The 27,590-nt window shown below is 40.3% G+C and overlaps 1 protein-coding gene across 1 annotated transcript; it reads left to right on the top strand.

Annotated features, from left to right (window-relative positions):
* The first annotated feature begins 1,449 nt into the window (after positions 1–1,449).
* Positions 1,450–27,310, top strand: FGL1 (fibrinogen like 1). Its single transcript, XM_018554817.1, has 8 exons — positions 1,450–1,561; positions 10,964–11,038; positions 15,450–15,630; positions 18,188–18,347; positions 19,233–19,330; positions 20,972–21,060; positions 22,555–22,742; positions 27,086–27,310. Exons 2-8 carry the CDS (start codon positions 10,973–10,975, stop codon positions 27,243–27,245), a joined length of 942 nt encoding a protein of 313 aa, XP_018410319.1. The 5' UTR covers positions 1,450–1,561; positions 10,964–10,972; the 3' UTR covers positions 27,246–27,310.
* The last annotated feature ends 280 nt before the right edge of the window (positions 27,311–27,590 follow it).

Here is a 27,590-nt window from a genome sequence, read left to right on the forward strand (position 1 = left end):
AGACGTTCACATCACCAGGGCTCAGTTGTAAAAGCACAGTGTGTACAGTATTTTTGGGGGTATTTTTGTTCTCTATGGTCCCTGTATGTGTGTTGAAAAGTAGCCACCTCTCGTGATATACTATAATAAACTATAATGAGAGTGTCTATTGACACCAGGATATGATCTAGGATTCAGTTGGCTGTTTTTGTGATGGAAAAAATTGCCCTATGCATTAATATTTATGAGTTTTTGTGTTGTGCCTAAATGTATATTTTAAAGTGACACTAAACTCAGGAGTTAAATCTTAAAAATACATTCAAGTACCCTAACTATTAACAAAAATGTATCTTATTCGTGTATCACCCGGATTTCAATTAATCTCTGAACTCATGCTGAAACTGTCCTTCCTTCTGGAGGGTGGCTACTTTTGTTCTCCATGGTCCCTGTGTGTGTTGTAAAGTAATCACCGCTCCAAGATCACTCCCATGATGGACTACAGTCTCATGTTTATTTTACTAATTTGTATTGAGGTTGTAGTCTATCACAGGAGTGAGCTTGGAGTGGTGGCTACTTTACAACACATACAGGGACCATGGGGAACAAAAGTAGCCACCCTCCAGAAGGAAGGACAGTGTCAGCACAAATTCAGAGATGATTTGAGGATCTACAGCTCTTGCAGTTGGTGTCCCTTTAATACTTCTTCAGACTCCTTAGTCAAGGGAATGTTTCCCAACAACCTTTATAAATTATACCCCGCACACAAAGCTGACTTACAGAAATGCAGTACCCAAGCAACCATTCATATTCTTTGCTGGAATTGAAATAACAATTAGCTATGAGCACTGTACATTTTTACTTCAGACTCTGTCAAATAACTAAATGGTGTCATTAATAAGTAATACATAAATAAGATACATTTTTGCTAAATTTTTGTTAATTTAGGGTACATAAATGTATTTTAAAGATTTAACTCCTAAGTTAGTGTAACTTTTAGAGACTGATGTATAAAAACTGCTGCTAGATGGATCCCTTTATGCTCTATGCCCCTCTAATGCCATCCAGTGGCTGTAATGCTGTGCAAATACTTTCATCCAACTATATGTTGGTGATGTTTATATACATCAGCCCTAAAAGTTATAAAAGAAACACAAACCACTTTAACCAATAAAGAAGGGCAAAGGGCAAAATATGAAGTACAGTAACCCCAAATAATCAGGAGTTATATCAGCTGCTGTCACTGTAGAGATTACTATAGGTTACAGCAATTGCAGATCATCATTGCTCTTCAACATGTTAAATAAGACTGACTGAACATAAAATAACCACTATACACCATTCCTGTTTTTTCAAGCATGATGTTTGATGTAATCGTTTTCCCTCTTGTATATTAGAACCTCCTGCCCATGTTATGCATTCATTGTATTCCCCGTAAATTTGGATAATCCAAGACATTCTTGGCCCCTGACTCACAGCAGATCTGTTTTACTGCATTGCTCAACAGAGCAGCATAGACAGCAGAAGTTTGGAAAAGGCAGTGAGACACAACACCGCAAAGAAAGTACAACATTCTGACAGGAGGGTAAGGCTATTTTATTTCTCCAACCACAGTACTACAGCGTATAATTGCCATAATATGCTTGTGGGTCACCAACAATTGTTACTGGGGTCAAAACAAAAATCTAGGGACTTGACATATATAATGTTTTACTTTTAACATGGGGTATTACTCTGGAAAGGTATTGTCAAAATAACAGTAAATTGTAAAGTTAGCTGTTCAAAATATAAACATGTGTGATGCTGTAGGTACCATAATTACTGGCAAGGAACTACAAGGGAAATTTGTAAGCTTGTAAGGAACTACGAGGGAAATGTATCAAAACTGGAGCAGGCAAAATCTGGAGCAGTTGTGCATGGCAACCAATCAGCTTCTTTCAGTTTCAAAGCTTAACTGAACAAACTGAAGAGGGAAGCTGATTGGTTGCCATGGGCAACTGGTCCATGTTTTGTCTGCTACAGTTTTGATAAATTCCGCTCTACATGCCTTGTAGTTACAGTAACGCAGACTAAAGATTAATGGGAGCTCTCATTTTCTATGTTTTTTACTTTATTTCTTATTATTTAAGAATAGTATTTTCATATTATTTTTAAAGGTTTAATTATTTTACAAAAAATATGTTATTTTCCATACTTACAAGAAAAACAATGTAACTGTTGTGAAAGCTTCCCCATGGACAGTCAGATCTGTGTAGACTCTTATAAACTCTGCAGGATGCCATCCAAAATAACATTTTGCCTACTAAATGTGTGTATATAGAGTGATTAATCAGTACAAAGGATGATACAAGATAATATCTATTACCAAGATCAAACTGATGGGGTCTGGGGTATCGGAAAACAATAGAAACTGCAAAAGATATTTTTCCTACGAACATATCCCTTTTAGTTAGGGATACACTGATACCTATACTAGTATTTGGAAAGCCGGGTTGCAAGTCATTACACGCTGCCCGGCTTCCTAATTCCAAGAAGCCGGCTCAATGCTCCCTCATTACCAGGGAGCATGGAGCTGGCCCCCCGGATTCCTGATTGGTCGGAAAGCTGGCCAATCAGGAAGTCGGCTCCATGCTTCCTCGTCATCTGATGACAAGGAAGCATGGAGCCGCCTTCCCGGCTAATCAGGAAACCGGGCAGCCACCCGGGTTCCTTAATGGGACTTCCAGTATCGGTATTCGGTATCGGTGAGTACCGGAAAAAATATCGGCACGGTGCTTGTACTCGATCCTAAAAAAAACTTCAGGGAGGCTAACTTTGATAAGCTGCGCCAGCTCATGTGTTAAATCAAATGGAAAAGCTTATTTCAGAAACTGAGCACTGAACAGAAGTGGGAATGTTGTAAGAACACATTACAAAAGACTATTGCCAAGTGTATAACATTGGGGAACAAAATAAAAAGGTCAAAAACTAAGCTGGTATGGTTAAATAGATGGGTAAAGCAACACATCAAGGACAAGAGAGTGGCATTTAGAAAATATAAGATGGAGGGGACGGCATTGGCGTTCGATAATTACAAAGAATGTAACAAAAGATGTAAAAAAAGTAATTTGGGCAGCTAAAATAGAGTGTGAAAAACATATAGCCACAGTTAGTAAAAATAACCCCAAAAAGTTTTACCAGTACATAAACAGTAAAAGAGTAAGGAAGGAGCAGATAGGCCCAATAATGGATGATAACAGGGAGTTAGTCACAAACGACAGGGAGAGGGCCGAGGCGCTGAATACCTTTTTCTCATCAGTTTACACTAAGGAAAAAGACCGGGCTATTATGCATAGGAACGCACATAGTTCATCTCAAAATATTCTACAGTGGTTGACAGAAACCGAGATACAACACAGACTCAAACTACTTAATGCAAATAATAATCTACACCCCGAGGTACTTAAAGAACTAAGCCAGGTTATAACGGGACCATTATACATCATTTTTAAAGACTCCTTAATGACTGACAGAGTACCAAGTGACTGGCGGAGGGCTACGATAATTCCAATATTCAAAAAAGGGTCCAGATGCCATCCGGGGAACTACAGACCGGTTAGCTTTACATCGGTAGTGTGCAAGATGTTAGAGGGTATGATAAAGGACCACTTAGTAGAATCTGTTCACGATAATGGCATAGTAAATGACAACCAGCATGGATTTAGGAAAGACCGTTCCTGTCAGACTAACCTGCTAACTTTTTACGAAGGGTAAGTAGAGATCTGGATGGAGGGATTCCAGTGGATGTGGTATATTTGGACTTTTCTAAATCATTTGACACGGTACCACATAAACGTTTACTGCACAAGCTGAGATCGATGGGCAGAGATGAAATAGTGTGTACAAGGATAGAAAACTGGCTACAGGAACGTGTACGGAATGTATCGATGCATGGCACCTTCTCGGATTGGGCTAGGGTTAGGGCTAGGGTTATGAGCGGCGTGCCGCAGGGTTCTGTGCTGGGCCCCATGCTGTTTAACCTATTCATTAACGATATTGGGGAGGGGTTAAACAGCCATGTTTCAGTGGTTTGTTGATGATACCAAAATCGGGAGGGTAATAGACACTGAATTAGACACTATAACATTGCAGGGGGATCTGGATAAAATAGAGGAGTGGGCAACCACATGGCAGATGAGGTTTAATGTGGATAAATGTAGAGTTGTATACTTTGGGGTTAAAAATAAGAAAGCGGATTACACACTGATGGGAACTCCACTGGGAAGTCCGAAAGGGAAAAAGATTTGGGGGTCATTGTAGACCAAAGGCTGAATAATAGCTTGCAGTGTCAGGCTGCGGTAAACAAAGCAAGTAGGGTCCTGTCCTGTATTAAGAAGGGAATGTTTTGCAGGGACAAGTCCATTATTGTGCCACTTTATAGATCACTGGTTCGGCCTCATCTGGAGTATGCGGTCCAGTTCTGGTCACCAGTACTAAGAAAAGATGTCCTTGAACTGGAAAGAGTCCAGAAGAGGGCGACCAAACTCATAAAGGGGATGGAGGACCTGAGCTATGAGAACAGGCTACTAAAATTAAACATGTTCTCATTGGAAGTAAGGAGATTAAGGGGGGGACATGATTTTCATGTACAAAATGTTTACCGGGGATAGCAACATTAGCAGCAAACTAACAAGGACGAGAGGCCACCACCTAAAATTGGTGGAGAAAAAATTTCAGCACAAGGGGCAAAGGGGTTTCTTCTCGGTTAGATCGGTCAAGGTTTGGAACTCGCTGACACATGCTGTGATTTCGGCAGAGAGTGTGGAATCGTTCAAGAGGCGATTGGACGATTTCCTCAGGGACCGTATCCGAAGGGATGGGATCATGCTCTGCTTCAGTATGTCACAGCACATGTTGGCATTCATGTTTCCCTTAATGAACTGTAGCTCCACAGTGCCGGCAGCCCCAGACCATGACACTCCCACCACCATGCTTGACTGTAGGCAAGACACAATTGTCTTTGTACTCCTCACCTGGTTGCCGCCACATATGCTTGACACCATCTGAACCAAATAAGTTTATCTTGGTCTGCTTGTCTTCAGCAAACTGTTTGCAAGCTTTCTTGTGCATCATCTTTAGAAGAGGCTTCCTTCTGGGACGACAGCCATGCAGACCAATTTTATGCAGTGTGCGGCGTATGGTCTGAGCACTGACAGGCTGACCCCTCCCACCCCTTCAACCTCTGCAGCAATGCTGAAAGCACTCATACTTCTATTTCCCAAAGACAACCTCTGGATATGACGCTGAGTATGTGCACTCAACTTCTTTGGTCGACCATGGCGAGGCCTGTTCTGAGTGGAACATGTCCTGTTAAACCGCTGTGTGGTCTTGGCCACCGTGCTGCAGCTCAGTTTCAGGGTCTTAGCAATCTTCTTATAGCCTAGGCCATCTTCATGTAGAGCAACCATTCTTTTTTTCAGATCCTCAGAGAGTTCTTTGCCACGAGGTGTCATGTTGAACTTTCAGTGACCAGTATGAGAGAGTGAGAGTGATAACACCAGATTTAACACACCTGCTCCCCATTCACACCTGAGACCTTGTAACACTAACGAGTCACATGACACCGGGGAGGGAAAATGGCTAATTGGGCCCAATTTGGACATTTTCACTTAGGGGTGTACTCACTTTTGTTGCCAGTGGTTTAGACATTAATGACTGTGTGTTGAGTTTTTTTGAGGGGACAGCAAATGTACACTGATATACAAGCTGTACAGTCACTACTTTACATTGTAGCAAAGTGTCATTTCTTCTGTGTCGTCACATAAAATGATATAATAAAATATTTTTTAAAATGTGAGGGGTGTACTCACTTCTGTGAGATACTGTATATATAATATTTGTGGCATAGGTCATTGGTTGTTTGGACACAGATTCCACCACGCTAATTATCTAGGCACAAAGAAAAGCTTTCCTAAATGCCAAAAAAGCTTATTTCAGTCAAATGGTGGACTGGCCTTGGTTGCCCTCAAGGTAGTTTATATAAATGTATATGCCTTCTATCTTGATGATTCACACCAAAGGTCTCCAGTAAGAAACTGGTTTATCTACTGTCGTCTCCAACCACAGGCACACTAAACCACTCACATATACATGTATGTGGGTCCTCCAGGCACACAAAAATACATATTTCTACCAATAGGAACTACTAGGCCTAACGTGCACACCTGGAGCTGGGGGGATCCACTGCCAGCCATAGACCAGAACAGTCCCCCCTCCTATTCAGTCATTGGTTGCTAAGACCACTGACCTCCTAACATCCAAGGACGTCAGGTGTCTACCTCCTCTGCAGTAATTGGTTTCTAGGACCACCTGCGGTCCTAGCAACCAGTGATGTAAAATGTATTCCCCACCCCCAGCAGTACAGGAGGATGGAAGTGTATATTCTTCCGTCCTCTCCTGACGTCTAGTCCCCCTCCTGGCTCCCGCCTCCACAAAAAGGTTCAGCCCTCCAAAACAGTCCCACTTTCTCATGTGGTCCCTTGAGAAAATTGATTGCCCACACCTAGATTAAATGTTCCTCAGATTGAATGCAAAACTACCCATCTCAACTAAAACATTTTATAGTTAAAAGAGGAAAAACATAATAATATACCATTATGATTCCTTTTGCTGCATTTATTTTGCATAGGTAGGAATAGAAGGTAGGAATGGCAGTTGTCACACTTACCACCTATATAAATTGTGGTAAGCAGCACTTTACTTGCGCCAGCAACATCATGATAAAAATGGTGGGATTTTTTGGGAAAGAGAAGAGATTTTGTTGCCAGCTTCTATAGTTTGAAGTATGTTTAGGAGAGATATTCCGCTACAGCAGCCAACTGGATGGAAAGTGATATTGTATATAGCTCACCAATTTACTAAATTTCTGATTTTGAATAAACAGTATAATGAAATTGCATATGATTAAATTGTTTCAGCCGTTGTATAAAGTAAGAACATTTCTACTTTCATGGAAAACTCTGCAATTAATGTTCTACATAGGGATGAAGTTTGTGAACTGGAAAGATATGAAATAGGAGAAACAAGCTGTGGTCCCAAGATGACGTCTGAAACTCGACCATTGCAACATTAACTTAAATAGAAAGCATATGTGCCTAGAGATCCACACCCTGGAAATTGGCTCCAGGTGTGCCTGTGCTGAAGTTTTTGGGCATCAGAACAGCATAACAACCCATGTCTCATAGGGCACATCAAGCCTTTGTGGCATCTCCTAAAGAAAACCAATTGCACTAATTAAAAGACTTTAAAACATTCAAATGCTCTCCAAATTATTGACATAGAGACGTTTACTAAAAGCATTATTTTTACATTGGCCTGTGCACATATCTAATTAGGTTCATTGCAAAAAGTTTTTTTGTTTTCTTTAATCTATCTGGTACCTTAGTTAATTTGAAGTGAATGCAGCTTTCACTCAATGGGCTGGTTCCCCATCCCAGCTTGTATTTATTTTGCCTCTTGGCTGTCCTATTGAGTTGTATTGCACCACAAGACCCGGCCACTGCTCCTTCTTGTTGCAGGAGTTCTAGCACAGTGCTGTGCTAAAACTCCTATGTTGGAGGTGACAGGGTCAATAAAGAGTTAAAATAAATGGAAATTTAAATTTTTTACAAAGTAAATAATAATTGAAAAACATGAAAACCAGCCCCGCTGCCTCCATCATCTGCATGCGCATAAACGCGCAGTGTTTTCAACCGCGATTGTGTGCAACCGATCGGGCAGGGCGGTATTGCGGCGGGAAACCACGCAATCTGCCTGGCACGACTTGGGTGCCATTAGAAAATAATGGGACTGCCAGCGCGATCGGCGGTGGTGTGCAATCCATGACCGCCTGGTCATCGTGCACGAAACCGAGCGGATGGTTGGGCGGTCACGGAATCGCACACCACCGCTGATCGCGTTGGCAGTGCCATTATTTTCTAATGGCACTCCATTCGCGCCAATCAGATCGCATGGTTTCCCGCCGCAATACCGCCTGGGCGGTCCCACACGATCGCGGTTCAAAACATGAATAGGTTAAATGTTTTATTGTACTAAAACAGTCGTAAATTAAAGTTCAGAAAAAGAATCGGTAATTGGTATCGGCAAGTACATGAGGGGAAGTACTTGGTTTTGAGAAAGTGGTATCGGGACATCCCTAATTTTTATAATATGATCTGATACATATTTTCACAGAATTAATAGTGAATAAAAGGCATTGTGTTGCTTTTCTCAACAATACAGTTTCAAGCTTGCACTTTATTGTAGGATACAAATGATAGAAAAGAACAGATCTTTTATATCCAGGTTCTCCATGCAGCTGGGTGATTCAGGGTTCAACTACAGATGAAATGTTAGGGCTAAACTACATAGCAAACTTAAGGGATACTTTACAAATCATCACTGCTAGGCAGTTGTGTAAACACTCCACCTATCTGGGCTCCTGAGTATCTATTATCTATTATATGTACTTTAATGTGGACTGCTGGAACAGATGTACCCTAGACATCGTCAGAGTTTATGGCATACTCTGCTTTGCATGTCTTCTCATTTCTAGTATAGTAAATAAATGTTTTTATTAATGCCACATGTTTTCACTGTATTCCTATAAAAGGAGAGAAAGATTGAATATTTCTAGCTATAGTTTTAAATCAGCTTTTTAATACATTCCAGATGCACCAAAGCAAAAGGTGTTCAAAACAGTTTGTTTTCTTTTAAATCAGCCACAGTCTGACTAGAAAAGCCTGCTCCTGACATTACTCTGCACAGATGGACCCTTACTCTCCATGTGGGAAGCAGTGGTCTCTCTGTAGAGGTCTCACATGCCCCCTGCTGGGGAGGGGAGCGCTCATGGTATACCTTGCATGGGGCGGGCGGTTGGTAAATTAGAATGCTCAGTACCTGGCTTCCACTCTGTTCAGCATCCCACCCAGCTCACTGACATCGCTAGTTGCCAGAAGCTGGGAGGGACCCCAGCCGTAGCATCCCACTCAGCTCCTGGCAACCAGTGATGTCAGTGGCGCTGGGTGGGATGCCAGTCACAGCGTCACAGGTTGGTAAGAGCTCTTAGCAACCTGGAACACTCTGGTCAGACCCAATGAGATGCCGCCTGAGGCGGCTACTGCCACAGACTGCCTCATTATAGGGATGGCCCTGTGGGTAATGATGTCAGCCAGCATCCCCTGCCCCTTTGTTTACAGTGCTGTTTGATGTGCTGACTCTGAATGACAGCCTGGCTTATCATTCTATTTGCTCTGTGAAAGGCAAGATGGTAGAGCCCAGTAGGCGAATATCTACGTGCCTATAGATGTTGGCAAAGGAAGATTTTCTTTAACGCATATCTAAACAAACATTTGTTGCAGCAGTGCTCTTACATTTAGCTCCGCTCTCCAAGACTAGATATAATTATCTCTCTTATTACACCTTGTCAATGCAGCTAGAGCCTGTATCCCATTATATTGGAAGCGCCTGGATCCTCCCCCGCTCCACCTCTGGTTGCGGAAGGTTGAAGATGTTCGTACCATGGAGGAACTTACTGCTGCCCTACATCATAGATAGGAAAAGTTCAAGAAGACCTGTCCCTACTGGCTGGATTTCATTTATTCTCCAGAGTTTGAAACTCTTCTGAGAGTATATGACCTCATTTGCTGTGCCTCTAGGAGGCTGTACCGGATAGCCCACCATTGTTCCTCCCCTCACTCTTGCCCCCCCAATTTTGTTTGGTCTTCCTCCCTCCTGGTCTTTTTCTAGTTCTTCATTTGTTGCTCATCTTTTTCTTCAGTTGAATGCACACTTGGCTTTAAGATTCTGCAATGTATTTCATATCCCACTTTCAGCTACCTCCCAGTATGGGAATCATTTTTAAGGTGTCAGAATATGTCCTTTTCAATTGACCGTTGTGGCTTATAACTACTAGTTCAGATTGTATGCTAAATCCAATTGTCTGAGCTTGTTCCATTGCTGTTCTTGTATTGTCTCTTCTTCTATGTTTCATATCCTCTTTTTTTATTGTATGTTGTAAACTTTGTTTAAATAAAGAATTAATTTAAAAAACAACATTTGCTATTCTGTAGCTGTTCTTAGACATAGTGGTTACATGTTACAGGGGTTTTTCCCTTTACTTTTTACTAGGGATACACCAATACTGTTTTTTCCGGTATAGAGTACCAATATATATATTTTTATGGTACTCGCCTATACCGATACTGGGAGTCCCAATAGGGATGCCTGGTGGCGTGTAATTACTCATGGCTCTATGCTACCTCACTACTATTGTCACCAATACCGAGTATTTGGGCGAGTACGAGAACTTCTGGCACCAGGAAGCTGGACGGCGAGCCATTACACACTGCCCAGCTTCCTGATTGGCTGGGAAGCTGACTCCATGCTCCCTCGTCAGCAGGGAGCATGGAGCTGGCTCCCCGGCCAATCAGGCCGAGTTACTACCTGTGATTTCTGGCAAGAATAACGAGTATTTTTGCACATATTAAACAGATATAACAAAATACATTTCAATGAATATTGAACAGACAAAAAGAGAACACATAAGATAAATGAATTGATGGGGTTTACATGCACCAAATTAATTAACTTATAAAGCTTATTTGAAGGCAAACTGCAGTTTTTCTTCTAGTTTTGGGTAGAGTTAGACCCCCTATAAATGTTCCTGATAGGGAGATTTCCTCTATTTGTCCTGGGGACCATTGTCACTGCGACTGAAAGTAAGGGAAAATCAAAAAATGTTAGTTACTAGAACTGAAACAGATGTAAATAGAGCTGGTATTCCCTCACTTTGGAGAAATTCCACAGATGGGAAAAACATTACAAAAATGCCTGAACCTTAACCATTCTATGACCTTTCCTAAATGAAAAAACGTTTTGGCTTTAGATACAGTTTAAAAATTAGAATGTAAAAATGCCTCATAGTAAGGTTGTTTTTTAATGTATTAACATTGTCATGTTATTTCTCTAGCTTCTTACAATGGAAGGCTATTATTTGTCCCACTATTTTGTGTGCATCCTTGCCTTCCTTGGACTGTCTACAAAGGTAAGCTAGATTTCAAGACGCTGAAACTTTTGCATTATGAACTATATTATAAGTAATGTGGTTGGAAAATGTGTTAGACATCTCTCTTATAATGCATAATCTGTTAAAAGGTTAACCTGTCACAAAGTAAAAACTTTAGGAAGCTTTGTCTAAAACTACCACTAACCAGCTGCATATATTTCTTGTTTGGAAGCGCTACAGGTGTGACCCAGAACCCTCAAAATATCAAATACAGGGGCACCAGAAGGAGAGGTGGGCCCACCAGAATCACAAATCTAATTGTAGTCACTATGGTTTACTAAAATGGATGTCTGAAACCTTAAAAGAGAACTATTGGGTAAGTGTTTTTTCCCCATAGTTCTCTTTAGGGTCACGGGAGGACATATACTAACCTCCTCCCGTGACCCAAAGCTAAGTATATAGCGGACTATTGCCCGTGATATACAGAGAGCGCTGCAGCCGGGACGGACCCCGACAATACTGTCGAGATCCATCCAGCTGCGTGAGTGACAGCTGGCTCTGCCTATCTAGAGATAGAGCCAGCTTTGCCTGCCCCCTCCCCCGTTAGTTCCTCTACTGAGCGCTGGAAGATCGGAGAGGGGAGGAGGGAATCCTTGGGGAGCTGTGACTGACAGTCACTGCTCACTGCAGGGAGATGATCGTGAAGTGAGCAGATTGGTGCATGTTTCGGCTCACTTCCTGATTGATAGAGCCGACCTGTGGCAGCTTCTTTGTCTCAGGTCAGCTCTAACTACGAGGAACAGTGGAAATCACTCACCTCATAGATTTCCTTTAATGCTATTCTTCAAAACAATATTTAAAAAAAAAATTAGCGGCCAAGGTGGTAATCACAGATATTCATGAAAGTTCACAATATGTAACAATTTCCTTCTATGCAGTTTGTCAGTCCATAAGCCTTTCCAGAGATATGATTATTTAGTGGAGAAAAACATCCTCCACGATGACTCCACATACATCAAGGTATGGGGCTCTAAAAAGTCACCCCTAGTTAGGCCCACAAATCAACTATTTAGCCAATGCTCCTTCTGAATACTTTGTCTGCATTCAGGGACAATCACCTAGTAGCATAAAGGTGGCCCTGTGAAATTTACTGAATTTGGAATACTCTACTTTCTGCAATATTGGGGCAGGGGTTCTAACACATCATACATACAATCAAAGTATATTGGAATATTTCACTTACTGACATTGACATGATATATGATTTGCAACAAAGGACCGCACACAAGTTGTTTTATACTTCTCTTTATTTGTTAATTTTTTTTATGTTTTGTGGCAAACATTGACACTATACATGAATTGTATACATAACCAATATCATAGGCTTTTATCATGCAGGTATTGTTTTTGTATTGTGCTGTTTCTAACTGCTTATACCTTCATAGTTTATTCAAGAAATACTGTTATTTGACAACACAAAATGTACAAGTAAAGATCTGCAGAAAACAAATGTCTGTTTCATATTGTTTATTACATTTATTAGAGTAAATGTATCTGAATATGAAACTGAAAAGGCCCATCCAGCCTAGTTCACTTAATATTGACAGCGTGATTCCCTGGGACACTTTGTGGTTCAAAAAAGACGCTACTGTTTCCAAGTTGTTGGTTTTGGACAGTTTATTGCATGCAAGCATTTCCTGGGAGAAATGTTTTTCACTCATGACCACAAAACAAACTCTTGATATTTCACCAGTAAACATTCCCCAGATGTGGATTTGTGTTCCCATTAGTATGGCTGGATCTGTTATCTGACCAGAAGAAATTGTAATATCTAGCCAAGTAGCATAGTTCTACTACAGTTTTGCGTTTGCCAAAGTACATCTGCAAACTTATAAATCGACAACAGAGATCCACAGTCTTAAAGCAGAACTCCAGCAAAATATAACAAGATACAAATAAATAGCAGTCTAAAAGATGAAATGACAAAACCAGCTTTTATCGTAATTCTCACCTTTAATCCAGAGTTATCCCCTTAGTCCAATAGCCAGGATCATTCAAACAACTTTCGCTGCACACCTTTAATCCAGAGGTATCTCCTTAGTCCAATGGCCAGGATCATTCAAACCAGTTTCGCTGCACACCTTTAATCCAGAGGTATCTCCTTATTCCAATGGCCAGGATAATTCAAACCAGTTTCGCTGCACACCTTTAATCCAGAGGTATCTCCTTACTCCTATGGCCAGGATCATTCAATCCAGTTACACTGTACATCTTTAATCCAGAGGTATCTCCTTAGTCCAATGGCCAGGATCATTCAAACCAGTTTCGCTGCACACCTTTAATCCAGAGGTATCTACTTAGTCCAATGGCCAGGATCATTCAAACCAGTTTCGCTGTATACCTTTAATCCAGAGGTATCTCCTTACTCCAATGGCCAGGATCATTCAACCCAGTTTCGCTGCACTTGATATCCCTTAAAGCTGGTAAGTATGACTGCTCCTGCGTGCTACCAGGGAGTGTCTCATCAAATTTAATGATGCCTGGCTGTATCCAGCTAGTGCTGAATGTATTAATTGTGCTGGCTTTGCTTGGTTACCCTAAAGCTGGTTAGATTGACTGCTCCTGTGTGCTACGAGGGAGTGTCTCTAGTAATAGACTGGGGAATAGAGGCAGGTTATGAATATGTAAATGCTTCTCTCTCCAATCACTTGGAGTTTTGTTGCAAGTGGTGCATGCCGGGGAAGGGTATAAATATTTGGGGATAACCTTGGCTGAAGTTTTTGATCTTTAGGCTGGGTTCACACCTAGGCGTTTTTCAGCGCTGATCGAAGCGCTGAAAAACGCTCAGCAAGTGAAATCCCATTATTTCCTATAGGCATGGTTCCCACCTGGGCGTATTTCAGTGCGTCGTAACGCGCTGAAAAACGCCCTACGCCCAAAAATTACAGTAGCTTCTTTGGGGCGTATTTCTATGCGTATCCATCAGGATACAGCCAGATAGCTCTTGTAAACACGCGTTTGACGCACATATTTCGAATGCCCAGGTGTGAACCCAACCTAAGTCTTTCCCATGCATGTTCTAGTTCTGCTGTCCTACTTGGCCTGATTCTTAATTGGGCTCCACATATGTCTGGAAGAAAGAACTTGGGGTCTAGGGTCTGGAGCTTGCCTTGTGTACATGGGGAGCTTTGCTCATGTGGGAGTGCCAGAGAAGTTTTGTTGCTGGAGGGTTCTCGGACAGCTGTTTGATGCTGGAGCCTTGCGGGAAACCTGCTAACTCACTTGGGAGAATGGATAGAGCCCTCTACTCACCAGCAAAGGTACTGCCGAATTACAAAGACGCCAGTCTCGGCTTAAAGGCACTTAAGCTGGGGGCAGGGTGTGGAGTATGGTTGAAACTGTGCTCTGTGTATCTGAAGCTCTTATCCCTCTTTCCATCTGCACAACATGATGAAATCTTTAAAACACCTTAAAGTGACTGGTGCTCAGCTTGCATTTACTCCCTACAACCAGCCAAGGACTTGGCTCCCCTGAGGTGAAGTGTTAGCTCACCCTTCCTCCGGGGTCCCTCACATGTCTCACTACATGGGACATACATATTAGGGTTCGACCAAATATCAGATCTACCGATAATCGGGGGGCTGATATTCACAACTTTTTACATTATCGGTATCGGTCTTAAATTTACCGATAATATCGAAGTGCCCACAGTGAACTTTATTCTCTAGTCTTGTTGGCAAGATTTATTTTTACTTCCAGTCTTGGTTGTCTCTGTGGCAGAAATCTACAATGGGGGCTAAAACAGTAAAGAAGCTAGCAGCAGTTCAAATGTGTGTTTTGATGGCATTGTGTCCTTGTCGGAGAGATTTTCCCTATCGTCCTGTCCTGATGACAAATTTGTCACAGGGACAGGAAGTGAGGGAAAATCTCCTGAATGGAGCCTCAGAAAGCCCTACAAAAAGGCTTCCCGGAGGGGTTCTAACCATTTTCTCTGCTAGCTAAAACTGATAAGAATAGTTTTGGCTAGATATCTCTCCTTATAACTCTAAACAACAGTGAGCCTGGCTAGGAGGGAATTCATTATGAAAATCAGAACTATGACAACCAGCAGCCTACTGCTGCATCAAGGTGGCCATACAAAACGCAACCCAAAAGCTACTTTCTCTTTAAAAGTTTAAGTCTAGGGCTCCCTTGCAACCTTGGGACACTTTCTTACATACTTACATACTGATCCAATTTTTTTTAAATTACTTGTTGCAAAATGCAGATACATTTCTTTCTCAGTGGCCATCTATTTGGTAACATTGATCAGTGCAGTACATCCAACATTGGTATTGGATTTATTATGTTTATGCGAATGTATGGCTATTATTATTATTGTTGTTTGTATTCTAATTTAGTTTATTTATTTAGTTCCTTAAAGAAATCCCTTGTTTTTCTGTTATGTAAGGCTCTGGATGTCTGTCTACAAGAGCAGCTAAGACTGAAGGCCCAAGTGAGACTTCTTGAGCAGCAAACAAAGTTGCAGCAAATTAAAATTCAGCATCTGTTACGAGAAAAGGAGCTGCAGTTCATGGACCGGGGAGACGAGATGTCAGTTTTTAACCTAGGAGAACTACGAAGCTATGCGGGTATATTCATTCTACTTTCTTTTTCTACATCAAATATATATATTTTTTCTACTAAGATGATTAGAAAGACAAAGAGCGATGCGCCATAGACAGTAACTAAAGCAGCCAATGACAACTGATTTTTGTGCTAATCTGGCTATAGGTAGCTGGAGTTTGTACATTCTGATTGCTTTGTTTTGTAGAAAAAATATAACGTTAGCCTTACGCATTCTCAAAGTGGAACTCCAGGCAAAAAGTAAAAACTATATTACAGGCAGTCCCCGGTTTACGAACAAAATAGGGACTGTAGGCTTTTTCTTAAATTGAATTTGTATGTAAGTTGGAACACTTTTTTAGGTGTAACTCCAGCCCACAAACATTTTTTTTCGTTTTGGATAGCATAGGGAAGGGTTAACCCCCTGTAACATTTGTTTTGCTGTCCTCTCAGTGGCTCTAACCCCACACCTTACTAACCAAAATTAAAAAAACTAAATTTGCATGGAGTTCTACTTTAAATACAACTTGGACAGATGTGTGTACAATTTCCTGTAATGTACAGTACCAGACCAAGAAGAAGAGGCAGCCACTCCTCGCCTGCACGTCTAACAACTTCGTGTAATGTACAGGAGGTACACTACTACGAATGTCGGCGCGAGCACAGTAGCATTGCAACTAGTGGAACAGCCTGGGACCTCCGTTCGTAAGTAGGGTTTTTTTTATAGCCCACCTCCTCTGCCAATAATATTTACCTTCCCTGTGCTACAAACATCGTGTTTGCTTACTGGAGATTTTGGAAGAACATGGCTCTTCCAGGTATGGGGGAGCAATGGGGGAGCATGGATAATCCCCTTGCCCATCCAATGTCAGGTAAGAGTGAAGTGGAAAGTTCTAATTCAGAATTACTTGTTGCTTGCATACTTTTATAACTTGGATTGCAGAGGGTGATCAGGGAAGGAGGAATGTAGAAAAGGTAAATGTTAGTAGCAGAGGGGTATACAGTAGCAACAACAACCTGTTAATTTGCCCTAAAAGGTAAAATCAGTGTAAAAAATTATATTAGTTAAAAATGTGGAGCTGTTTAGATTAGATGCAACCTATTCAACCTATTAAAATATGTCTGCATATCTGAAGCTGGGAGGACTGCTAATATCTAAATTTCTAATAAAACACCCAAAATGATATGTTGTCTTCATCACCCTGCATGAAGATCATTATTAGTTACATCCATTCTGTGTTTGTGCTCACCCCACCATTCACAGCTATGGAGGTGGGGTGGCCACTGTATTTTTTAATTCTTGGAGATGTGTTTTAATGTTGGATTAATGACTATCCTATAAATAGAAAGTGCCCACATCACACATAGCATGTCATAAAACAGGTATATGAGCATTGCTATTCAGAATAAATGGCACTACAGAAAAATTCAGCTGCATTATAGCGCACAACAATGTACAGATGTGAACTGTCTGTGCCGTGGTGTGCTGCTAAAAAAGTTGTAGGCCTTTTTTTGTGCAATGAAGTACACTTTCAGCCCACTCAAAATGAATAGGGGTCCTTAATGCAGAGCACCTCAATGCACAAAAAAGTGTGTAAAGAAAAGGTATAGTGTTAACGGGCCTTCATTGTCCTTTTCAGATTGTGGTTATGTTATTTAGTAAAGCATGCCAAGTAGAGTTCTTGTTCATTTCTGAACATATATAAGTCAACTATTTAGCTGTAACTGTATAGCCATAGTATTTTGGTTGGCCATAGGGAGTGCCAGCTGATTATTAGAATGACTTGTGAGTGTTAGACTGGCATTGTGCTTCTGAAAGCCCATAATAGACTCCTATTTTTATGAAAATTGTGTAAGATAACAGTAGCTGGATTTAAAAATTAAAACTTATTCTTAGGGCATACATACATAGCAAGGTTGACAAAAACATGAAGTTTAAAGCCACTCTGTCATCACCCCCAAATATTGTCCAAAAAGACAATTAGTATTGTTCTAGCTATTTCAGTGATTATCTGAAGATATGTATGAGGATTTACTTGAATTTCTATGTTTTACTGTAGTTTTTAGTAAATGCTGTAGAGTTAAAGAAAGTCCGGGACAGCAAAAAAAACTTTTAGAAGTTACTCCACTTGCTCTGAGATAATCAATCAGTTTTAGGGCCAAAACATTCCCTAACAATCTTATTTTCCTACCTGAAATAATTGCCTCTTCTTATAATGGAAGCTAGTCATTGCAGGCTGGTCTCTGGGCAAGCGACCAGCCACGTTACTGCCCTTTGCACTATACACTGTGGGTATTCACTATAGGACTTTTTGTTAGAGTAGATTCTCCGCAAATGAGCAATGTTTACATTAGCAGGAAATGACAGGTGCTTCTAGAACTCTCTTTCCACAATGCAGTAGTGTTGCCCATGGTCATTTTACCCAGAAAAGCATTTTTGTATTTCTAATCTTTCCACATAGAAGAATTAGAACTTGTAAGAAAATGCAGACAAATGCAGCAATAATACACCAAGGAGTCAGTCGTTAAGTTATGACTAATGTAACCTTGGTCACTCATTTTTTATTCCTGCTTTTTGTGCAGACTGTGGTGACATTTACAACGATGGACACAAACAGAGTGGCTTTTACAAGATGAAACCATTGCAAAGCAATACATCATTCTATACTTACTGTGACATGTCCGATGGAGGGGGCTGGACAGTTTTTCAGAGACGCTCGGATGGAAGTCACAATTTTTATAGGTACATCTTTTTATGAAATTTCAGCTTTTTATAGCTACATTTAAAAAAAAAAATAAAAACGAAACCAAACATATTTGTCAAATCAATTTCCCAAGCAATCTTCTCAACCCACCTAGAGTGAAAATAATAAAAAAAAAAACATTAAAGGATCAGACCCAAAACGTATAGTAGTTGCTGGGTCTGCAGACTAGTTGTGCCCATTATGAGGGGTTACACTCTCTTTGTTGGATTTGTAGAATAATATTTCATATTAGAGAGATTTCCGTTGGAGATGCTGGAGCACAAAAAGATAGGTGAGAACTCCTAGGTGGACAAGAATAGAGTTGGGAATGATGGCAAGGAGTTCTTACCATTACCATTTATTTCTGTTCAGAATACACAAACAACTGAATCAAAAGGAAGGACACACCATCCTCCCTGCCTCTAGTTCATATAGCTTTATAGGGAGTATCACTGAGACAATGACAGCCTTCAGGTAAGCAGCTACTGCTGGGCCATCTTATTAGAAATCTCAGAAAGCTCTACCAACACAGTGTCATGGAAACACTCTGTATTAAATGTTTGTTTATATAATGTAGATTTTATACATATAATGAAAACATGACATATAAGATCAGTTTCTAAACATATAATCATTCAAAAGCATTGTATAAATTGAACATACGCCATTATAGTTCCCCTTAAAGTGGGGACAATTCTCCCTGGCCCCATATTAGCAGACAGACATTAGCTTGGATCAGAATTCTATTGCGTGTTTCTATGTACAATATCATGTCCATTCATCTATCCATCCGCAACTTAAACAATTCAGTCTGGATGATACTATTAAACTACAATTGCAGATATTATAAATCCACATAAACACATGATTTTCTCCTACACTAGGAACTGGACTGACTATAAACAAGGATTTGGGGATTTTTCTGCAGCAAAAGGAGAATTCTGGCTGGGAAATGATAACTTGCACTACCTGACATTGCAAGGTACTTTACATTACCAGTCACAGACCTTTTATTCTTCCACCCATAAATGACGTGAGTCCCAATCTGAACTGATATAAATCTATTTTAAATCACATTTTTTATATAAAGAAAGTTGTACGTCCTTAATAGTGCACTACTACTATTGCTGGTGCTAAACTATTATGATCTTGAAAGAGCAAAATACGTTTGCTTCAGCAACTGAAACAATGTCAATGTCATTTTTTGTGCGGTTTTTTTTGTTAGATGGTAAGGATACACGAGGATGTTAGAGTTCTCACTTATGTTCTGAACATTGATCTGGTGATGCCACTAAAGCTGGATATACATGATTAGAATCTTGTACGACTATTTGTATGAAAAATCTTGTCTGAACATTTGATAATGCCAGTAAACATTTGACAAATGTCTTTCAAAATTGTGTTTGATTTTAACATTCAATTATGAAATGAATGCAGTTTCCCCAACGACAACCACATTCAATTTTAGAAAATGTTCTTCCAAGAAAATTGTTCCATCCTTCTACGATTTTTTTTTGTCACTGCGGTTTAAAGTGAACATGTATTTGACCCCATTAACTTACTGATTAGTAAATAATTACATAACAGTAATAAGTTTCACCACTCAGGTGCTGCCATTTTGTTTTTGTTTTATTCTCTTTAATAAAACACATATTTCACTGTATGGTGAACTAGTAGGACCCAAGAAAGCCCTCTGCTAGTTTACATTATAAATTAGACCACATTAATATTAAGAAAAAAAATCAAATTAAAACACTATATTAAATAAAGTGAAGCACAAGCAGGAACCAGTAAAATGCCTCAATGACAGCATACAGCTGGTGATGGGGCTTATGCTGAACTGGCAAATAGCTAATTTTAGGAACAATTACAAGTTTTATTAAGATATATCTTGTAGATTGTAAGCCCTCACAGGCAGGGCCCTCGTTACCATCTTGTCTTGAAATGTATTGTGATTGTAATGTCTTCCTTATATTGTAAAGCGCTGTGCAAACTGTTGGCGCTGTATAAATCCTGTATTATAATAATAATAATAATACCACTTTTAAATTAAAAGCCCAATTAAAAAAAGAGGCAGATTATGTTTTCAAGGAACGTTTTCTCCACTTCTCTTACTTAATACTATAAAGTGTAATAAACTGGGCAGCAAAGTGAAAAACATCTGAAATCAAAGTTCTAAATTAGCATCGAGATATAAAGCTGCTATTTTGCACACCTCAATAAACTGCATTAAGCAATCAAAATTTCAGCAAAAATGTGTATATGTTATAATTAAACCTGGTAATAAATATTTCTGAAGGAAAGAGGTAGGGGGATAGAAAACTGTTCTATTCACTGCAGCATATAATAAGTGTATTGCCCTTCACAGTTTTTAAATTTATATATAACATGCATTTGCAAATGAATTTGCCATCTGAAATAATCATTTCATTAAAGCCACACCCTCCAGTTATGATGTTCTTCAAGAAAAATGAAATAATCTATTCATACAGACAACAATATTTGATTTTCGCATATGGTATATGCCTGTCAGAACATATCCAACTGTATTTTCATTTGTTGCATTCTGAAAGTATTTAATGAAATAAACATTTATTTTGTTATGATATTTTTCTATAACCAGATGACTACACATTGAGGATTGACCTCCAGGATTTTGAAGGACAAAAACGAACTGCTGAATATAAAAGTTTCAGAGTTGGTGATGAAAAGGTAATCGAAGAGGTCTGGAAACATTAACATGTAACACCACTTTTGGTGCAGTTATACTTGTTTTGTAGTTCCTCCAGCTTTCCCCACTAGTCTAATACTCACCTGTCCCCAATCCAGCCCAGTCATCACCAAAGAGCCCACAAATTAGCTTGCCAAAATCTTCCTGGCCTGTCCATCACATTCAATCTGCACTTTTATTCATTCCTATAGAGCGTTAGTCCAGAGAAAAGCCAAAAGACTGAGAATGTAGAGTATGCTGCAAAGGAAACAGGTAAGTATAAAAGTGGGGAAATTTACATGTAAACATATACATGTTTCATGTAATAACGATGAACAGTGATGGGACAAGGTCCAATAGCACCAATGGCAAAGCTACCAAACTATCCAGCAGTCTCAGGCTGTAAGGGCATTTATAGCTGTATAGGTCTCTTTCTGTCAGCCAGCAGGCCCTCAGCCATGGCATGGCAAAGGCCCTCTAAATCCAGCCAGCTGTCCACCCGATGCAAAGGGAGCAAATGGCAGACAGGGGACTTCCAAGTCTTTAGCAGGCAGAGTTCAGCTTCCCCCTGCAGACTCTTAAGCGTGACGGCTGTTATCTCTGCTTCTGTGCTGACCTAGATGTGGAGTTTACAGTAGGAAGGGGCACTGCTACAATGTGGCTGTTGGGGATGCTACTTCTCCCTCCACCCCACTGTACCCAGCAGCCCCTGAGGTGGTTAACCCTGGCCATGAAGCAAAATTTATGACCAAAGATGTGGACCCTGAAAAACAATGCATTATCATTGATGTACACCTTGCAAAGTAGGGCCGTATCTTGACATTATGCTGCACTTAACATTATAAAGAAAACACCTGAATGATGACACCCTATTGTACAAGTTCTGCTCCTTGTGCCATGTGATTAGGGTAGTAAACAATTCTGGTAGAATGTGCTATTGGAGGAAGCATGTAGCCTGCTTTATAAGCAGATAAACATTTCAGCTGTACAGACCCCCCCAAACAAGAAAATGGAAAGATTAATTTATGTTTCTTAACTATAAGCTATAAAGAGCTCTTTGAGTCCTCTCACCAGCCCCTAAAATGAGGTGGACAGAAGAAAGAAACGACAAAAAATAGGTCTGTGCATCAGAAGACTCTGCAAATATTTTCCTACCATAAAGAATCTTAGAGGGTCTCTACTGTTCTCAGCACACTTTATAGAGTTAAAATGTCCTTCTCATGCACAAAGTCAATATGCAAAAGCTTTTGGTCTAAGATGATTGCCTTCAAAGACAACCAGAAGAAGTCTCCGTTTCGACCCCCATTACCATTTTGCCTAATGCTTTAGTCTTTTCCTCAAAAGTTCCAGAATTTTACAGCAGACAAATATCATAATTTTCCAAAATAAAGTGGAAATTAGTAAAACAAAAACATCAATTAAATTAACCAAATACAATTTTAATCAGTTTTGTGCATCAAACATTTTATTATTACAATTTTTGTCACTGTTTTTAGAGCGGTTACCAGATTAGTTGTGGATCATATTCAGGTACAGCTGGGGACTCTCTTACTGGAGGATTTAACCCAGAAGTGCAATGGTGGGCAAACCATAATGGGATGAAATTCAGCACTTGGGATCGAGACAATGATAACTATGAGGAGAACTGTGCTGAGGAGGATAAAGGAGGATGGTGGTATAACAGGTAACATTTGGATAAGAAAGATGAGATAAGTTCCCTGTATTCTTCAAATACAGAGTTTCCCACATTTAAATGAGTAATTTAACATTATGATGGCCTTATCATGTCCAGCTGACAACTCTAAACTTGCCATTCCCAATTTAGAGTAACTTTATTGAGCTCTCTCATAAGTCTCCTAGAGGCACATTGTCTAACTAAAAAGTTCCCCTTTTTAAAATGGCAATTGGAGTTACTGTAGTGACTGTAGTGAATTATTCTTGTTTGTTCTCCACCTAGTGCTAGGTAGCCCTCATTAGGCCACAAATATCACAACACTGTAATAGGTTCAGATATCAAGCCTTCAGACATCAATATCACCCAAATGTAAATAAAAGTACCTAATTTCTTCTGCAGTTATTGAGTCTATATTCTGCTTTAATTCAAAAGTTAGTAAAACTATCTTCACATTTCTCAAATAAATGAAAAGGAAACTCAGTAAAGCCTCCAGAGAATGCCTTAAAAGGAAAGATCACCTTTTTTCTACTGATTTAGCATACATTTCTATAATTAGACTATTACACCCCAGTATCATCTATTGGGCTAAATTGGATGGTCTTTTATTCATCCCTTTTGTTCTGAGATCCTGCTACATCTATCACGTTACACTATTCCTCACTTTGTCTTCCCATTTACATGGTTTTGTGGATCTCTCTATCCCCCTTGATATTCTACCATCTTGTTCATGTTGAAGGTCTCCTCTGCCTCTCCTTCAGCTTAATATTGAGAGGGCTGCTGTATTATATATTTCATTTTCCCTGAAGTCAAGGATTTTGGGTTTACTACTTCTACCCCCACTGGTTGGTCTAAGTTTAGAACATACTTTTTTGCCCAACAGTCTTTTCCCTGAGGTCCATGTTTAGATACCCTAGGCTTCAGCCTTTTCCTTAAAAAACATTGTTTTGTTGACCACTCTAACTATTTAGCATTCCTTCACCTGTTTTTTCCTTAGACGTTTGCCTGATTCTCCTCCACAATCCTGTTGAAATCCAATGTTTTTTTTTTTCCAGATATCAGTCTCTCCTTAGTATTGCTACCTGTCCTGCTCCAGATTCCTACCCGGTGTCTCTCCTTCTAAGTAGCAATTGTCTTAAAGTGGCTCTAAACTCATAAGTTAAATCTTAAAAATGAATTTAAGTACCTTAACTAATAACAAAAATGTATCTTATTTGTGTATCACTCAGCTGTAGATCCTCAAATCATCTCTGAATTGGTGCTGATACTGTCCTTCCTTCTTGAGGGTGGCTACTTATTATTATTATACAGGATTTATATAGTGCCAACAGTTTGTGCAGCGCTTTACAATATAAGGAAGACATTACAATACAATTCAAGACAAGATGGTAAGGAAGGCCCTGCCCCTGAGGGCTTACAATCTAAAAGAGAGGGTAAAGGGGGGGCTACTTTTTTCGCCATGGTCTGTATGTGTGTTATAAAGTAGCCACTGCTCCAAGCTCGCTCCCATGATGTAACACTCAAACTATCATAAGGTACTCACTTGCATCTCAACTGCGGATGTATGGCATATGTTGCAATGTATAAACAAGTTCTTATAGGACATAAAACTGTATTACTTCATACGGTTTCCTTCCACAACAGGGCAAAAGTCTTAACAATCAGTGGCCCAGTAACGTAATGAAGGTGTGTTAGGCAGGATCATGTGTTCAAAACACAGTCTCTTCACTTGAGTCTAATACAACTAAGGAATGTCTTTCAACATTAAGAGGTCTATTCACTAAGCTGCTGTAGGCAGCCGAGTGAATGACCGACCTAAAGCGAAGAGAGCCAAAAACTGTTTGGCTATTCACTTCAGGCTGGTACGACTGATTTCTGCCGTACATCGGCTGAAATCAGCTCTACATCAGGTGGCTTTGCATGGCTTCGGGTCGGCTGAACAGAAAAATTGTTTAAAAAGTAGAAAAATAAAAATAGAAAACGATTGTGCGGAGCTAGCAATGACAGCTAGCTCCGCCCAACAGTTTTCTATTGGCCGGTGGTTCTGCTGCCATAAAAAAAAGAACATTTTTTTTGCCAATAGCAAACTAGCTATTGTACCCGCCCTCTGCTGCTGTCAATCAGTAGTGGGGACCTGATGGAGAACTGCAGCAGAGGGCAGGTGCAATGCTAGTTTGCTATTGGCTATTGCAAATTGAAATAGCCAATAGGAATCTAGCAATTCATTCCTATGGCCAAAAAATGTTTTATTTTATTTTTTCTATTCTGACACGGCTCCATGTCAGAATAAAAAAAAAGAAAAAGCAGTGTTTCTCTCCTTGGCGGCCGGGAGTGGGAGACTCCCAGAGCGCCCAGGAGAGTTAGGCTGTCTGGAGATCAGTGTCCCTGGTTAGCTGCTAACCAGGGACGCTGATCTCTCTGCAAGTGGCCGGAGCCAGCCGTAAGATGACGGCTGGCTTCGCCCAGCTGTCAGAAGCAGGCTGCTTGGCCACTTGCAGAGAGATCAGCGTCCCTGGTTACCAGCTAACCAGGGACACTGATCTCCAGACAGCCTAACTTCGCCTTTCAGCGCGGCTCAGCCGCTCGACCAAGTTCGGGAGCTGTACTGGCTACAGGGAATAGCCCGTACAGCAGCCCTTCGGTTCTACTAAACCAAAGGGGTCCTGGGGCCAAAGCTAGCCGAAGGATCGGACGAAGCTACGGCTAGATCCTTCAGCTGCTTCGTGAATAGACCCCTAAGAGTTCATGTGACAGACAGAAGTAATAGTAAGGAACATATACTTGTGGTTGAGATGGTTGAAGCTAGAGTCACACTGAGTGGGATGAGCACAGAGGAATTATCAGAGTCCAATGTTGGAAGCTGTGCTGAGGGCTGAAGACAGTTGCTTCAGGATAGTGGTCAGAAGCTGAGCAGAGGTTTATGGCTGAAGTGACTGCAGGGAGTCTCTAATATTGTCAGCAAGGTGTGTGGCTACAAAGCAGCAACATACTACAAGATGGAGAGCGAATACAGAGTTGCCGACAGTTCAGGACGAAAAGTGGTACAAAATAGCTAGATATTCTGTATGGATCGTAATTACAAGTAGTTACAAGCTTCAGGATGGAGAGCATGTACAACTGCTGTTTGCCAGCATGTTCATTGCACTAACGCCGGGGAAATGAATCCCACAGCTTAAACTGACACAGAAGGCGGGGCTGTATAACGATGCATGTATGAGTGATAGGGAGGCAGCACCACCTGCTGGAGCCAGCTCGGAGGAAAGGCAAGTATGTTACACATGGTGGTCTACAATCTCAAGTTTAGTTAGCTAATTTGTATTAAAATTATAGTTTATCGCTTGAAGTGGTGGCTATTTACAACACACACAGGGACCATGGCGAACAAATGTAGCCACCCTTCAGAAGGAAGGACAGTGTCGGTACAAATTTAGAGATGATTTGAGGATCTACAGCCGAGTGATACACAAATAAGATACATTTTTGTTAATAGTTAAGGTACTTGAATGCATTTTAAAGATTTAACTCCAGAGTTTTGTGTCACTTTAATTGCTTTCCCTTTTTCTCAGCCAGCCTTATTCAAGTATTAACTCCATTGGATATTCTACATCCGCTTAGTGTTTTCAGTGGCTTTTGGCCAAACCTCAGTTGGACTGCTTTTGCACGTCCAATATGTCCAAGAATATCTACATTCCTGTGTACCTTAAAGTGACATTAAAGTCAAAAATGTTTTTCCCTCCCCCCAATGTTAATGTCAGCACTTACCTTAAATGATGTTTCTTATTCCAATCTTCTTCTTTCGTGTCCTTTTCATCTGTCCCTCCAGCGCTGCGGCGGGTCTCCGATCCAGCGCTGACTCCTCTAAACTTGCTGGCACTTCCTGTTCCACGGTGTCTGCATGCGGGTATAGCCACGAATCCGCCCCTGAAATCATGCTCGTACTACTTTGCGGGACACGTGATTTCGTACCAGGCAGGCGTCACAAATTCACTGCAATGGCCCGCCACGCCCCCTCCGGCCCCACGAAATAGTGAGACGACTGCAATGCGAAGCAGTGCGTTCCGGCCAGAATTGGGCCGGAACGCACTGCATATGGTGTGAACGTACCCTTAGTGTAGCAAAAAATGTGACAAATAACAAATAAGAAATTTACTGGAGCTGAAATAAGTAAATAATAATTTTACTGAAATTAATTTGCTCATTAATTTTGCATAGTAATCATAAATATTTTAAGATAATTTTGTTAGCGAAAATGTTTACACTCTGATGCAATAACACATTCTCATAAAATGATGGACTTAACACTGCATAAATGATCATTTTCTTTATGTTAAATGTTTCTTTTATATTTCCACCAGGTGTCACTCTGCTAATCTAAATGGTTTTTACTACAAAGGACCTTACACATCCAAAACAGATGATGGGATTGTTTGGTACACATGGCATGGATGGTGGTATTCTTTAAAATATGTTGCCATGAAGATTAGGTCTGCAAACTTTGAACCAAATCTTGTTTGAGTTCTTTTTTAACCCTAATATTTCCAGAGATCTATTTTGTAACACAGTTATGATAAATGTGTTGCGATATTTTTTATTATGCTGAATGAAGCATACAGTTATTCTTCAAGATTTTTAACTTCATCTATAATATAAAGGAAATGAGAAACTATGTATCACCCAAAGGTTTATCCCCTTTTCTATAATCCCTCTTGTAAATATAGACTAGGCACCACCATTGTGGGCCATATAATTTCAATGATTTAGCTGTGTTGTTCATGATAAAAATAAGCAAACACAAATGGCAATAGTACCTGTGCATGTATATTCAAAAATAAACCAAAGTGGAGTGATTTGGGTGAACAT

Source organism: Nanorana parkeri, unplaced genomic scaffold, assembly GCF_000935625.1.
Source record: "Nanorana parkeri isolate BGI_ZX_2015 unplaced genomic scaffold, ASM93562v1 scaffold174, whole genome shotgun sequence".
Taxonomy (NCBI): domain Eukaryota; kingdom Metazoa; phylum Chordata; class Amphibia; order Anura; family Dicroglossidae; genus Nanorana; species Nanorana parkeri.